Source organism: Cimex lectularius, unplaced genomic scaffold (assembly GCF_000648675.2).
Source record: "Cimex lectularius strain Harlan isolate CLEC.00 unplaced genomic scaffold, Clec_2.1 scaffold1, whole genome shotgun sequence".
Classification (NCBI taxonomy): domain Eukaryota; kingdom Metazoa; phylum Arthropoda; class Insecta; order Hemiptera; family Cimicidae; genus Cimex; species Cimex lectularius.
Window position 1 is genome coordinate 4,264,121 of NW_019392813.1, and position 13,652 is coordinate 4,277,772.

General features: G+C 37.6%; 1 protein-coding gene and 1 non-coding gene across 2 annotated transcripts in view; one reads left to right on the forward strand and one right to left on the reverse strand.

Moving 5' to 3' along the window:
* The window catches only part of LOC112127381, a 683,298-nt gene that overhangs the window by 171,344 nt on the left and 498,302 nt on the right, over positions 1 to 13,652 (forward strand). The window contains exon 2 of the mRNA XM_024228346.1: positions 1,724 to 1,803. Coding sequence (XP_024084114.1) covers positions 1,724 to 1,803 — 80 coding nt within the window. The remainder of the gene's footprint in view (positions 1 to 1,723; positions 1,804 to 13,652) is intronic.
* LOC112127389 lies at positions 3,775 to 3,911 on the reverse strand. The gene has a single exon (XR_002910550.1). It is a non-coding gene; the product is annotated as a U4 spliceosomal RNA (small nuclear RNA).

Consider the following 13,652-nt stretch of genomic DNA (forward strand, 5'->3'; position numbering starts at 1 on the left):
TTAATTTTTGAAAAAAAATAACTCGAAGAACGAAGCGAGAAAACTTTGAAGAATAAAGAATAATGAAAGAATGCGCACCGATGTTAAATTACCGTCCGAGGCAAAACCCCTCGCACAATATTCCTCAAAAACATTTCCATCCCAAAGATTGACTGTGTGCATTTCCTTGGGTTCATTATTACCTCACGTTTAATTTGGAACCGATACACACAAATAAAAATGCCGGAATTGAGCAGACGTTTTAATCTATAAACTACTCGGAAGCAAATCTAACGTGTTCATCAAAAACAAACTGACTCTCTACAAAACACTACTGAAATCGATTTAGACCTGGACTGAAACCATGGTACTCCTCTAAACCTACCATTTTCCAAATAGTTCAATGCTTCCACCCTAAAGCACTCAGAATCAAATTCAACACTCCCTACTATGTCGTAATACCACGACATCGAGGGATGTCAATATACCCTTGATAAAAAAATTACCCCCACCAAATTTTCTAGGTTCGCTAAACTCTCCACTCACCTCAACCCATTAGCTCAATCCATGCTCGACACAATCCCGTCTGTTGACTAAAGCGGACATCGTCCTAGAACCTTCCCGCCAAGTACTAGCCCTTGACTAAATTTGGGAGAAGAACAAAGGTTGTTAACCTCATCTGCCCTCGAAACCGAAGAAGTCGTTATTGACCCTGGACCTCAAAAGAATTCAGTCTCTCGTGTCCAAAACCATTTAAACCTTTGACCAAGTTCCCTACTTCGAGTACAACCTTACTATCCACACAAACCTCCAAATTCCATCTGTCCTCGAAATCTCAAGAAGTCGTTAAAGACCCTGCACCTTCAAAAAATCCAGCCACCCCAATAAATAATCCAATAGTCAAGCTACTTGTAGTTCAATAGTGATGTGGTAGTATAATAATATTATGTGGTATTATTATCGAATAAATATTAAAAAATTCCATATTTTCGCAGTTTTCCGATAGCATTGCGTGTAATATGATTAACCCTTTTTTCAAACTCATAATTCGATGTAGCAATTTTTTCGACCCACCTCATGCTCTTAGTATCGTTTTGATACGTGTGAACCTATTTATCCAGTTTTCCATATTATATTTATAATCCATTAACACTAATTAATATTAATAACTTGATTTTATCAAAATGTGTTGTTTTATATTTATAGATTTTTTTTTAAATTATAGACCAGTGCAGTAATTTAATTTATGTATATTTTTCGCTGAATAAAAGCCAGTTGGCTTGTGAGTAATGGAGTGATTTATGACTTTTGATTAATTACGTCTTCCTATTCAGAACTGGGAGTCGGTCACTATAACTGCCAAATAATACATTCCTAGATTACATAAACACGACCTATATTTAAACCCTTTGACAAGTTAAAATTCCACTGACATAGAACGATAATTTAACCATTGTAAAATTGGTTGAGAAATATTTACAAGAAATCACTAGTTTTAGTGGTCCGCTTGATCAAATAATATATTTTAATAAATTAATCTGTATTTAAGGTATTGGTTGTGATAAAAAAAGTTACTGTCACAAGCGGAATTCGAACCCTCGACCTTCGGCTAAATACGCCACTGCTCTACCATTTGAGATATCGTGAGCTCAACCAATACCTTAAATACAGATTTGCAGGAATTTTATTTGTTTTATTGTATTTTTTGTTTTGTGTCATATAACGGATTAATGTTTTGTTTCAGGTCTGGGTTATTTGACAGATCTATTCGACCTGAAGAAGGCGAGAGCTTTCCAGGGAGCGACCCTCCACGGCACACAAACTGTAAGGCTTGCTTAATTTTGCTGAAGGTTTCTACAATAGTAAATAAAGCATCAAATGTCATAATAACCCAATTAACACACTAAATAATTTCAATTAATTAAGGTTTTAGAGATAAAAAGTCAGTGTCACAAGCGGGATTCGAACCCACGACCGTCGGCTAGATACGCCGCTGCTCTACCACTTGAGCTATCGTGATTTCGATCCCCTCGGACACTAACTTCCCATCTCAACCTTACCTTTTGAATTTTCCAACCTTTTAGATAGCTCAAGTGGTAGAGCAGCGACGTATTTAGCCGAAGGTCGTGGGTTCGAATCCCGCTTGTGACACTTACGTTTTATTTCCACCAAAACCTTAATTAATTGAAAACAATTTATTTGGTCAAGCGGACCACGAAACCTAATAAACACTAATTAATGTCGAGATAGTACGCCAATAAAATTTAATTAAAGATAAATATTTAGAATAAGGTATATTAACTTGATTTCCTTGCGTGTTGACCGTGCCGTTAATAACCCTTAACATCAGACTGAAGCGGGGTAAAGAAAACCACGATTGTATTAACAAGGAAAATTCGGTAATATAATGTAATGTGGTAATATAATGGTAATAACATACTACAAGATTGAGAAAAAATAGCAGTACAATATTGCTCGTAAATTCATCTTTTCTTGAGCAGAAGTATTGTTGTTCAGGTTCATTGACATTTTTCAACCCTTTGACAAGGTTTGGCACCCGGTATCCATAAAAATTGAAGGGCATCGTACACAGTACCTAGTCTTAATCCTAAAAATCATACCGTCTGACCGTAACTTTGGAGTTAGACAGTGCACAGCGGTATACTCTATTATATCCAAGCCACAAGGGTGCATTCTTGGACCTCTCCTTTTATAACATATGTATCTTCCTATCCATCCAGAAAGAATTCTCTCCACGTTTGCCGGACGATACAGAAATCCTTACTCCGCAGTAAAATCCAGTCACAGAATAAAAAACCATATACAGTGACTCGATATTTGATGCAAAAGGTGGATTTTTAGAATAAATAAAACTAAGAGCCAATATATTAACTTCACACCTAGACATATTACACTACTACCTGTATACTTTAATGGGTTTCACTACACCCCGTCGAACGCGTTACGTAGGACTTCACCTGGTTTTTAGACGACGTTTTTTCGTGTAAACTCTCCTATTTTTATCTTTCTCTTTATTAATTATTAATGATTAATTATTCATAAGACTGCGGATTTTTCTCCTAAGTGTGTCAGCTTGTCAAAAAAAGACTTCAAATCTCAGGAGAGAAAAATTTCCCAGGTAATTCCGCCGTGTTGACCCGCAAAAATTCGAAGCTGTTCCCCGTTTCCACAGTCATGTCCGGATTAGGCGCGCGCCGGGGGTTGACTAAGAGGAGGCATAAATCAAGAGATAGAGGTCGACTCTTCGAGATTAGACAAAGAGGATTCGGAGATAAGTGGATCCTAAGGGACGGGGGTGGGCCATGGCCCCCAGGCAGCTTAATCGTCTCATCCCGGACCCACATCAATTGATTGTAGCCGCCCCCGGCCCAAAACGTACCGATAACAAATATTAAATATGAGCTCAGCGTAAGACCATTTCAAGATCTCATGAGCACTGGTGGATTTCACGATTCATTCTTCCAGGCAGTTATCCTTTTTTACAGTAACAAAAATTATGGTTTTGAAATGAACAAAAAAAGAAAGAAAATAACCATTTATCAAAATCACAATTCCGAAATACGGTAAATAAATAAATTATATTTTAATGTTTATCTAAGCTTGTTTATAAATATTTGTTAAACACAAATTGATCACTTTTTCTTCGAATTTGAATAACCAAATTCACCTCATATTAAGACAATATTGAATAATAAATTGCCAAATCCAAACCAGCTTGGGGACTTACTTACCCTAGTTATCCTTTAGGGCAAGGTGTTCTTTATTATTAAATATATTACGGGAAATTTCCCAAATAGCACGAGTCTTACATAATAGTTAACTTAATAACATTTATATATGATAGTTTCAACTAGCAATAATCCCATCTTAGTAGAACTTCATTGATTACGATATTGCTACTGCGCAAGGTTCCCGATGGTGTCCGTTATGCAGAGAAAGGTTGCTCGATGTGTCCTTGGCTCCCTCCAGGGCACGAGTAGGCATGCTGCCAGATTTGATGAGAGTTCTCGGACACAGCAGCAAGTTTCAGGGTCCCTTATTTCACATTTGAAGGGAAATGGGAATTTTTTATTGTATATAGAAGTTAAGTGATGTGTTTTGCGTTTCTGTGTCTTGAATGAGTGAATGTATTTATTGGTGTGAATGGGGAGGGGCTGATGGCGAAGCGAAGTAGCTTCTCCATCGCCTCTCAGGTTGTGTGTTTGACCTGGACCGATGGCGCAAATTTGATAAAATACACCATCGACCCCCAATTTAGATTAGTTAATTATAGAGGACAGATAGATGGCGGAATATCGAGTACTCCATCTACCAAACAGAATGAATGTGATCAATGTATGTTGGTGTGAATGTATTTATTGGTGACGTACGATCTCCATCGCCCCTCATGTTGCGTGCGTGACTTGGGTGTACGGCGGAAAACTTTTAAAGTACATCATCGACCCCAAATTAGAGTAGTTTATGGTAATGAACAGGTAGATGGAGGAATATCGAGTACTCCATCTACCAAACAGCATGAGTGCGATCAATGTAGGTCAAGGTATGATTGTATTTATTGGTATGATTGTACATCGAGTGTATAGCGGTATTTTGCTAGTGCTTCGGGGCTGAAATGGCCTCTATCAAAAAAAAAAAAAAAAAAAAAGATTTATAAATGAGTAGTTAGAAATATCTATAAAATTTAGAAGTAGCAATAACATAAGCCAAGTCCAAGTTAAAAGTAAATCTGGTACATAACGCAATACAATAAAAAATAGAAATTTATTAGAAACCGCGCAAATTATATTTTGCCACAAATGACCACTTTATTCAATTTTTTCTTAAAGGTATCAAATTTACAGCTCAGAAATTATATTCTGACAAAATTATCATCAAAATCCCATAAATAAAAACGCACTGTCCTTAACGAGTTCGATGAAATTCAGAATAAAACATATTAACATTTCTATTCCTTCTACTAGAAACTAGGAAATTTTTTTTACTTAATAATGCCGGACAATACTAAATTTCATTTGTCAACTTCTATAAAAAGCATATACCAAGAGTCAAACTACGATTCTCGAGGCACATGAGCCTGCACTTCTGAGTCCAAATAATCTTTTCCTCCCATCTGAACCCCATTTTAAAAACCGTGTATTACACGAACCATTTTTGACCTTGTCCAATTTGATTGAATACGTCTGAAAATTCGAAGGAAACCATACTGAGAAGCACTAGTCAAAAATACTGCTAAAATACTAAAAACATTTAATTTTTATGGTTTTCAAATTTGTAAAGTCTGAGGTGTTCCTTTTAATAAAGACCAGAGGACTGCATGTAATCGGTGTGAAGAACATTACGTTAGATATGGGTGTCTCCTTGGAAAGAAGAACTCAGGGTGACGCTCAATGGATGTTGATGAGGTTCTTTAACTTAACAAGTTCGAAGTTCAAGTTACAGAGACATGCAGTCTTGAAAGATGTTATTCGCCATCGACGCGCCATGAAAAACGTGACAAAGAGCTTTAGTCTGGTACCGCATCTGGCAATCATAAACATGAAAAAAGGTGAAAGTTAAATTGAACTCTACTGCAAACAGACTTGATGCATTTTGGTCTGCGATTCAGTGAACTCACATTGATCAGACACAGGGGCACTTCCACGCGCGGGTTTTTGAGTTGTTCAAACGCGTTTCGGCATTGCGCCATCTTCAGTAGGAACTCTCCTGTGAGCGGGTACCTCCCTGATGATGGCACGACGCAGTAACGCTTTTCAATAACACAAAAAAGACAAACCCAGTAAGTGAGCCTGTGCCGGTTCAACATGACTACTGCAGACAGGAAAGAATCTTCTGTCCCAGGAAAATGATACTCTGATACATACTTTCGAGGAATCCTTTGAAAAATGATGGCCTTATATGAATCAGAATACGTACGTGTATGATATGTGATTTTCACGCTTATTATTTTTTAACCCCTTAAAATCTCTCTTATTTTTGGGGGAAGGAACTACTGCACTTCCTTCTCAATTGAGGTCTTTTCTTGAAATTTAGCTGGTATGCCTCACATCATATTTGGGATACAAGGCGCTTAACATACACTAACGATGGCGTCACAGAACAATATGTAGTACTATTCATTCTTTATTCCTTTCATATCTCCCACATTAGCAGAGTACATATGTGTATGAGCTATATTTTGGATGGGGACGGGTCAGAAATTCCAGGGGTGACGGTGGGAATCTATGAGGGGTCTAAGAGCCGAGAGTTTGGCACGCTAACCACTCGGTTACCTCTGTTGAAGAGCAAGAACTGAGTCTGTGCATTCAATTGGTTGAAAAAATTTAACTCTTGGTATCCACCCCTGGCATGAAAAAGAGCCATCGATATTCATAGGACTTTTACAGCCGCCTAATAAAATAAAATCCAGCTACAATACTCGAGTACTTGACAGGGGAACGGGAATGTTAGAGTGAATAGAATAGAAAATAATAGGACTTCTTTCAAGCTGTAGGATTTTCTGATTTGTCTTTGTTTATAAATGAGGTCCTCTATGAAAAACGTGCCTGTCAAAAAGTCCGATTTTCCCCCTTTTTGTGAACTTGGTTCTTCTTCCCGACCTAATTGAATCCCTGAGTTTCTTGGAGTTAGTGAATTGGCTTTTAATAAAGCCCGAGGGCAGAGTGAGGAATACGAGGACCAGCGGGATCGATTTTATGCAAATCCCGAAAACCGGGGACCTACCCTCCTTAAGTGTACTGTGCTGTTAATGAAAGGGTTGCGCTCCCGGGGGTTTACTGGTGGGGGAGAAGAAAAATTATTTGGCAACATCAAAGGGGTGGGCCGTCTACACGGACTTAACAACCGCAACTGCACGCGCAGCCTCAACCGGCACTTGACTAAATTAATTCGTCGACCCCCTGCAACCAACACAATTTCCCTGCGTACACATTGCTAATTTTCGTGATTCATCCATTTTAAACAGAAATAATTTAAGGCACAAATGAAGATTGAATAACAGAAATAATTACTCCAAAGGACAGACAAGGAAGGTTCAAGATATAGTCGACAAAACCAACCGATATGCGATTTCTGAATTAGTCGTCGGAGAAGGTGATTCGTAATCTGATCAATCAACATCCGTTTGTTTTTTATCCGAAAGGATCCAAGAAAGAAACAATTCGACCTGACAATCTGTCGTTAACGATTCGGCGATATATCGAACTGTGTCCAGACCCTGGGCTTTTTTTTCCGGCAAATCTTTTAACAAGATCGGCATAAGGTCGGGGGCGTAAGATATCATCGGGAAGCACGGTAACGGGTGCAATCTTGGAAATCGGGCACAACAGAGGACAAGGAAAGAAAATTACATCGTTTTATTTGGCGAGGCAAACGATGAAATTTGGCATTTTCCTGACTAATGGTGACTTTTTTCTCTTAGATTATGTGCCGATTCAAAAACAGGGTTGAATTTATAGAAAATTGGTACACTTGTCGAGGTTGATTATTTTGCCTCACTAAAAAAAGGTAATTTGATTTGCTTTTCTCCCATCAAAATTGTTTTTGAATCTCTAAATTTTACGAGTTGATTGACGGCTTAAAAAATATTGTTTCACACATTGGCTTCGATCCGAACGCAATTATAATTTTTGTCATACGCGATTTTGTGTTTGACAAGGTGACCCGTCTCTGGCTTAATGGCCTTCGGATTTTTCACATGAAAGCTTTTTGTTTTGTGCTGAACGAGCTAAAATTAAAAAAAAGTTTCTCTACCTTAATTACTCCTCTAGAAGATGATCTCTTGAGCGATGCTCTCTGTGTAACTCGTGGACAAGGGAAGACTCGATCCATTTTTTGGCTGAGTGTCCGGCTCTTTCAGATATGTTGTGATGATTTGTAGTGAAGTGTTATAAGATATATGTAATCGTATTAATGCATTTTGATCGTGCTATGTCTTTTTCTTCTTCTGTTTTAGTTGACTTTTGGATTGCATAGTCTACATCAGTAATTCATATAGCTGTTGGGAAATCTGTTTTGTTGTAAGAAATGGAATGTTTGGGACCAAGTGATAGGAAGTTTTAGATTTCTGGAGGAATGTTAATTTAGAAAAAACAATTGTTTGTGTTATCCGGTGTCTGTTTGGTGATTAAATTGTTAAGTTTTATGGTGTGGTTGTTTTTAATTTGATCAATGTGAAAATTATAAGCAATCTTTGATATTTGTAGATTTTTTAGGGTGTCTGTAAGTATTATGTTGGCGGCATTGAATTTTAATTGCTGTAATTTTTGTGTTAGTGTTTTAATGTTTTTAATGCTGGTAGTGATTTTTATGTTTAAAACGTTTCTTTTTTGTTCTTAAAAAACTGATAACTTTAAAATAGCTTTCAGAAACTATAAAACAATTCACGCACTTTTTTCTAAAATTAAAACTACAGATGGTCTTCCTAAGCTCACTATTTTGTCCTACCAGTCGTGTTTCTACTTGTTGTCATCTTCGTTAGTTTGTGGTTTGTGGATGCATTTTTTCAAGCGTGTCCTGTCTAAACGATACAAACATCACCACAGACAACTGACAACCTGAAATGACGTAATTTACAAAATCAATTGTTTAAATTGTTCGGCAACTTACATTGGAATTAAATCCCAATAACTGGATAAGATCTCAGCCGGGCACTAAGAACTTTTTTTGTTTTACTTTGTGTTATACTTCCTTAGGAAAATTTATTTTCTTTTTGTAAATAAAGTTCTTTTTTCATTCATTAAAAAAAGTTTAATTTACATTTATGTTTGTGTGTATGCTCAAATTTTAAAGCTAACTGTGAATAATATTATTTTAGTCTTAACTCAACTACTTTCTCAAGTGCATTACGAAAAAGTGATGAAGAAGTTTTGATGGCTGGGAGAAATTATCTTCCAACTTGCTGAGCGAAGTCCTCGTTACAGCGCGCTTTACAATGGAAACTTTATGGCGAGTTGAACAATGATTTGCCCTGTGATGATGATGGCGAAAATCCTCGTGGACATTTCGCCGTGTTTCATGTGTTATTAAAATAAACATAAAATCTTATTTATAAAAACGTCATGAAATTTTATGTTTCAAAGTAGACAAAAGTTACCCTACTTGGCGGTCAGACTCGCCGAAAATAGAGGAAATAGACCAGAATGATCGGAACGACCAAACTACAAGTCCCACCAAAATAAACATCAAATAGGCTTTCCTGGCGTCTATACAGTCGAAGTTTTTTCAAATGCGTTTCGGCTTTTTATAATTTCAGTATTTTGCCTGAATGATATTTTGTCATGCTTGTCCTTTCAGAAAGATTGCACCATCACACACGACTGGTCGTTGAAGATCCCATAACGCGACAGATTAAATCAGCAAGAATTGGTACATCGAGACGATCGACCTGATTTTATTATGATCATTTCTATTCATAATGGTCTGCATCCTTCGTTTGATCCATTGGATAGGTTTGGTTAAGGTTGAGTTGGAGTTCCAAATTAACAAGAAAGGCACAACCATACGGACTAACCACTGACGTTGGCGGAAAGCTGAATCGTGTCCTGAAACTAAAGATTTTCGAATCAGTAAAACTCGTGTCTACTTTTTGTCATCATCGGTAATTTGTCTGATTATTATTATGTTTAGCTTGTCCTTTTGAACTGCTGTAACATCACCACATGCTATGGACGATTTCTTTAAGGGACAGGTGAGAATAGGTGAATCAGTTTGTGGGAGTATTAAAAACTTTCAAAAACGGACTAAATATCCAGACCACCACTGAAGATGGACAAAAGTTGAAACGTTTCCTGAATGGACAGGTTATCCGATCATCCTGGCCAACCTATCCTTGATGTTTTCGACTGTGAGAAAAAATTCTACTTCCTGTCATCTTTCAACATGTCCTGTTTGTACTTCATGATGAACGGACGTGGCCAGATTAAGGCTCTTCATCTTGAAGGCTTTAACATAATATCTCAGAGCTCTTAGTTTGACCATATCCTATCATCCTGGTCTGCGTAGGGTTTAAAGTAGTGTTACAAACTTATAAAAAAGAAACGGTTGGAAGAACACAGACCAACCACTGCATATGGGGGAACACATGAAATGATCAAACTTGGTGGGTCTTCTTACGCTCATTATTTTGTCCTATCAAACGTGTTTCTACATACTGCCATCTTCGCTGGTTTGTCTGGATGCTATTTTGTCAAGCGTGTCCTACTAACATCACCACAGACCACGGAGGACTTGAACTGAGACAGATAAAACCATTGGGGAAATGACCCAACTTCAGGTTTATTACATCGATGACCTCAACAATATGTCACAATAAGCTTTTAGTTTGATCATTTTCGAACTTGCTGGTCTGCCTATCATCCCTTGTTTGGGCAAACTGGGTATTTCGGTAGAGGTAGGTTTGTGGGTGTTATAGGCTTACAAAAGTAGCAAGAATCACACAGACCAACCTCCCAAGATGGCGAAAAGCTGAAACATGTCCGGAAACGACGAAACTACAGATTGCTATGCCACCGTGATCTGCCTTGGATTTGAGGTGGTTACAAATGTAAAAAAAGGACACGCTTGGAATAACACGGACAAACCCCGCAATATGAAGTATAGCTGACATGTGTCATGAAACTACCAAACTGCCGATTTCCATTCAATCTTGGATTGCCTAGTGATTGAGGTGTTGTTACAAACTTACTAAAACGACACGCTTGGCATAACACACAGACCATTCTCGAGGATGACCAAAAGCTGAAATGCGTCCTGAAACGACCAAACTACGATTACCATGCCATTTTCCATTGCCTAGTGTTTGAAATAGTGTTAGGAACTTACAAACAAGATGTTATTTAAATAAATGGATCATTTACTTTCTGTTTAGGATGACGTGCAGAAAATTGACTAAGTTACTTATTTGATTAAAACAGATTCACTTATAATATAGTTCAACTGTTTCCAACTTCCTCATCATCATGCATCGTGCCGTTAATGATATCACTTTCATAAGGTGCTGTTGTATATCTCGTACAGTGTATGACGGGTTTACGGTCTGCAACCGCCTACTTTGCAATTCATCCCGCAACCGGACAATCGGGTCGGCTCTGCAAACAATTGAACAATTCTTGCCTCGGAATTGCTGTCAAATGGAATTCCGTGTTGGGCCAACTTGGACGTATTTTACAATGCGACATGCGGCCCTGAGCCTCGTCGAATGGATTGTAAAGTAAATAGCCTAGACCACAAACACAGCGTTGCATTTTAGGTGCTTGTTGACAATGCTGGGCCTTGTTGTCACTGCATAGGAATTTTGACAGTGTAATAGACGAGTTATGCTCGCACCGAGCTGCTCACCTTTATGATGTCCCCTCTCTACTGGCCTTCCTGACAGCAATAATCATTTTGGACTCTAATTTACATAAATAACATCACATGCAATTTGTAATAATAATTATAACTTGCAAGCCCAACATTATTCCCTGTTACTTGCAGACGTTTTATTCTCGTGGGTGCTTTATGTGCATTTATAACGGGTCATTAAAGCTAAACCACCCTCCTAGTAATTTTTCATTTCTGAGTTTTTTAGATAATACGACACGCATAGTTTCCTTTTAAAAGCGATAGTCTTTTTCCCAAAAGTTCAATTTGTTTAAAAAATCGAACCTGCTTCAATGATCCGGTATAAAATTCGGCAATTATGAAAAAACCCTTAGTTTATGTAGATGAGCGCTTTAAGTTGCAAATTTTCTTTCTCACAATAATAATGGAATAAATGATCATTTTAGATTATATAGATTAGATAGGAAGATATACAGATATAAATAGAAAAAGATATTGAGTGTGAGTGAGTAAGTGAGAGAGAGAAAGAGAGAGAGAGAGAGAGAGAGAGAGAGTGTGAGAAAGATAGATATAAATAGAAAAAGAGATTGAGTGTGAGTGAGTGAGTGAGTGAGAGAGAGAGAGAGAGAGTGTGAGAGAGAGATGGAGATAATTATGTATAGAGAGTGGCAAAGTGGCAAAATCAAGTTGTTAGCTTATGCAGATGACATAGTTTTACAGGGAATGATCAGGTCTTTACAACAGTACTGCCTCAGATGGAATTTAAGAATAAACCTAAAATTATGGTCTTCAAAAATGGGGGTAGACCTGCGAAAAGTGAGAGGTGGTATTTAGAAACTGAGGAGATAGAGGTGGTGCATGAGTATAGATATTTGGGAATCCGACTCACGCCGGCACTGTCCATGAACAAACATGTTACGGATGCGGTGGATAAAGCAAGGATGGGACTAAATTCTATCTGGAGACCTCTTATAGACAACGGAGATATTGCGTACCCGACTAAGCTAAAAATATTTAACACAGTCTGCAGGTCTATTTTATGCTACGGCGCTCAGGTTTGGGGAAGAGAGATGTTTGGACACGTAGAGGGGTTTCTACGGTTCTTCATTAGGAGGCTGTTCAGGCTGCCTCAGTACGCCCCCACAGCCTTCCTCTATGTTGAGACGGGTCTCCTGCCAATTTTTCTCTACACTGTGAAACTTCACTTCGACTACGTAATAAGAATTTTATCCCTACCGGATAATAGACTCCCGAAGTTCCTAGCCAAGCAGATTGTAGATAAAGATATGTATTGGTTTAAGGAAATAAAAAGGCATATCATGCAATTTAATTTGGACGTGTCCTTAGACCGGAACAATATCGACACGTTGAACTGTGGAGGGATGGTTTGAGACTAGTTAGACGGTCCATTTGTGACAATATAAACAGACAATATTACACAGGTATGGTAAATTCAGACAGTTTCCCACTAAATAGAGAGCAAATCCCCAAATTATCTAATGGATCTCTCGCTACCCTTAGATAGCATGCGGTCGATAATTCGACGTGTCGCGGGGATCTGTTTAACTTAAACTACAAACACTTCAAGCAGCAGGATATTAACTGTGAACTTTGTAGTGGTACAGAGCGGGAGGATTCGTTCCATTTCTTGGCAACTTGCCCTGCACAGACCGCTGTCAGGAAACACTATTTTGGTAGGGAAACTGTGTCTAGTGAGATTCTGCTAGAATATAATAATGGCAAGGATTGGACTGTGTTGGTAAATTTCTGCAAAGAGGCTTATTCTCTTAGAGCCAGAATCAGAGGCACGTGGTGAGGGTGGAGACGGCTTCTTTTGTCGGATTCCCCTGAATAGGTGAAAAGCTCATCTTCGAACTGAATATTATATCTTAAACATTTATTATTTGTTTTGTTTTTTTACTATTATCTCTTGTGGTAGATAATGATTATTTATTTTTACTTTTTTATTTCAATTTAATTTTACTTTAGTTTATTTTATTATTGAGTTCATATAGGTAATCATAAATAAGAGATGTATATGTTTGCAATCATGTTTCTGCTATTATTATATAATTATGTTCTATTATTACATTACTGAAATTTTTGAAGAAAGTATGTATTCCTTTTGGAAATACTAATTATAATTACTTGTAAATACTAGGAAGAGAGATTTTAGTTATATAATTTATGTGCTAGACTCCCACAGACGGTTTTAAACTATGAGGAACGTCTCTCTTGCTCTGTAATATATACTGCCGATCTGTAAACTGTGTGTATATATATATATATATAAATCCGTATTGCTTGCAGATAGGCGTAATTATTCCAATTAT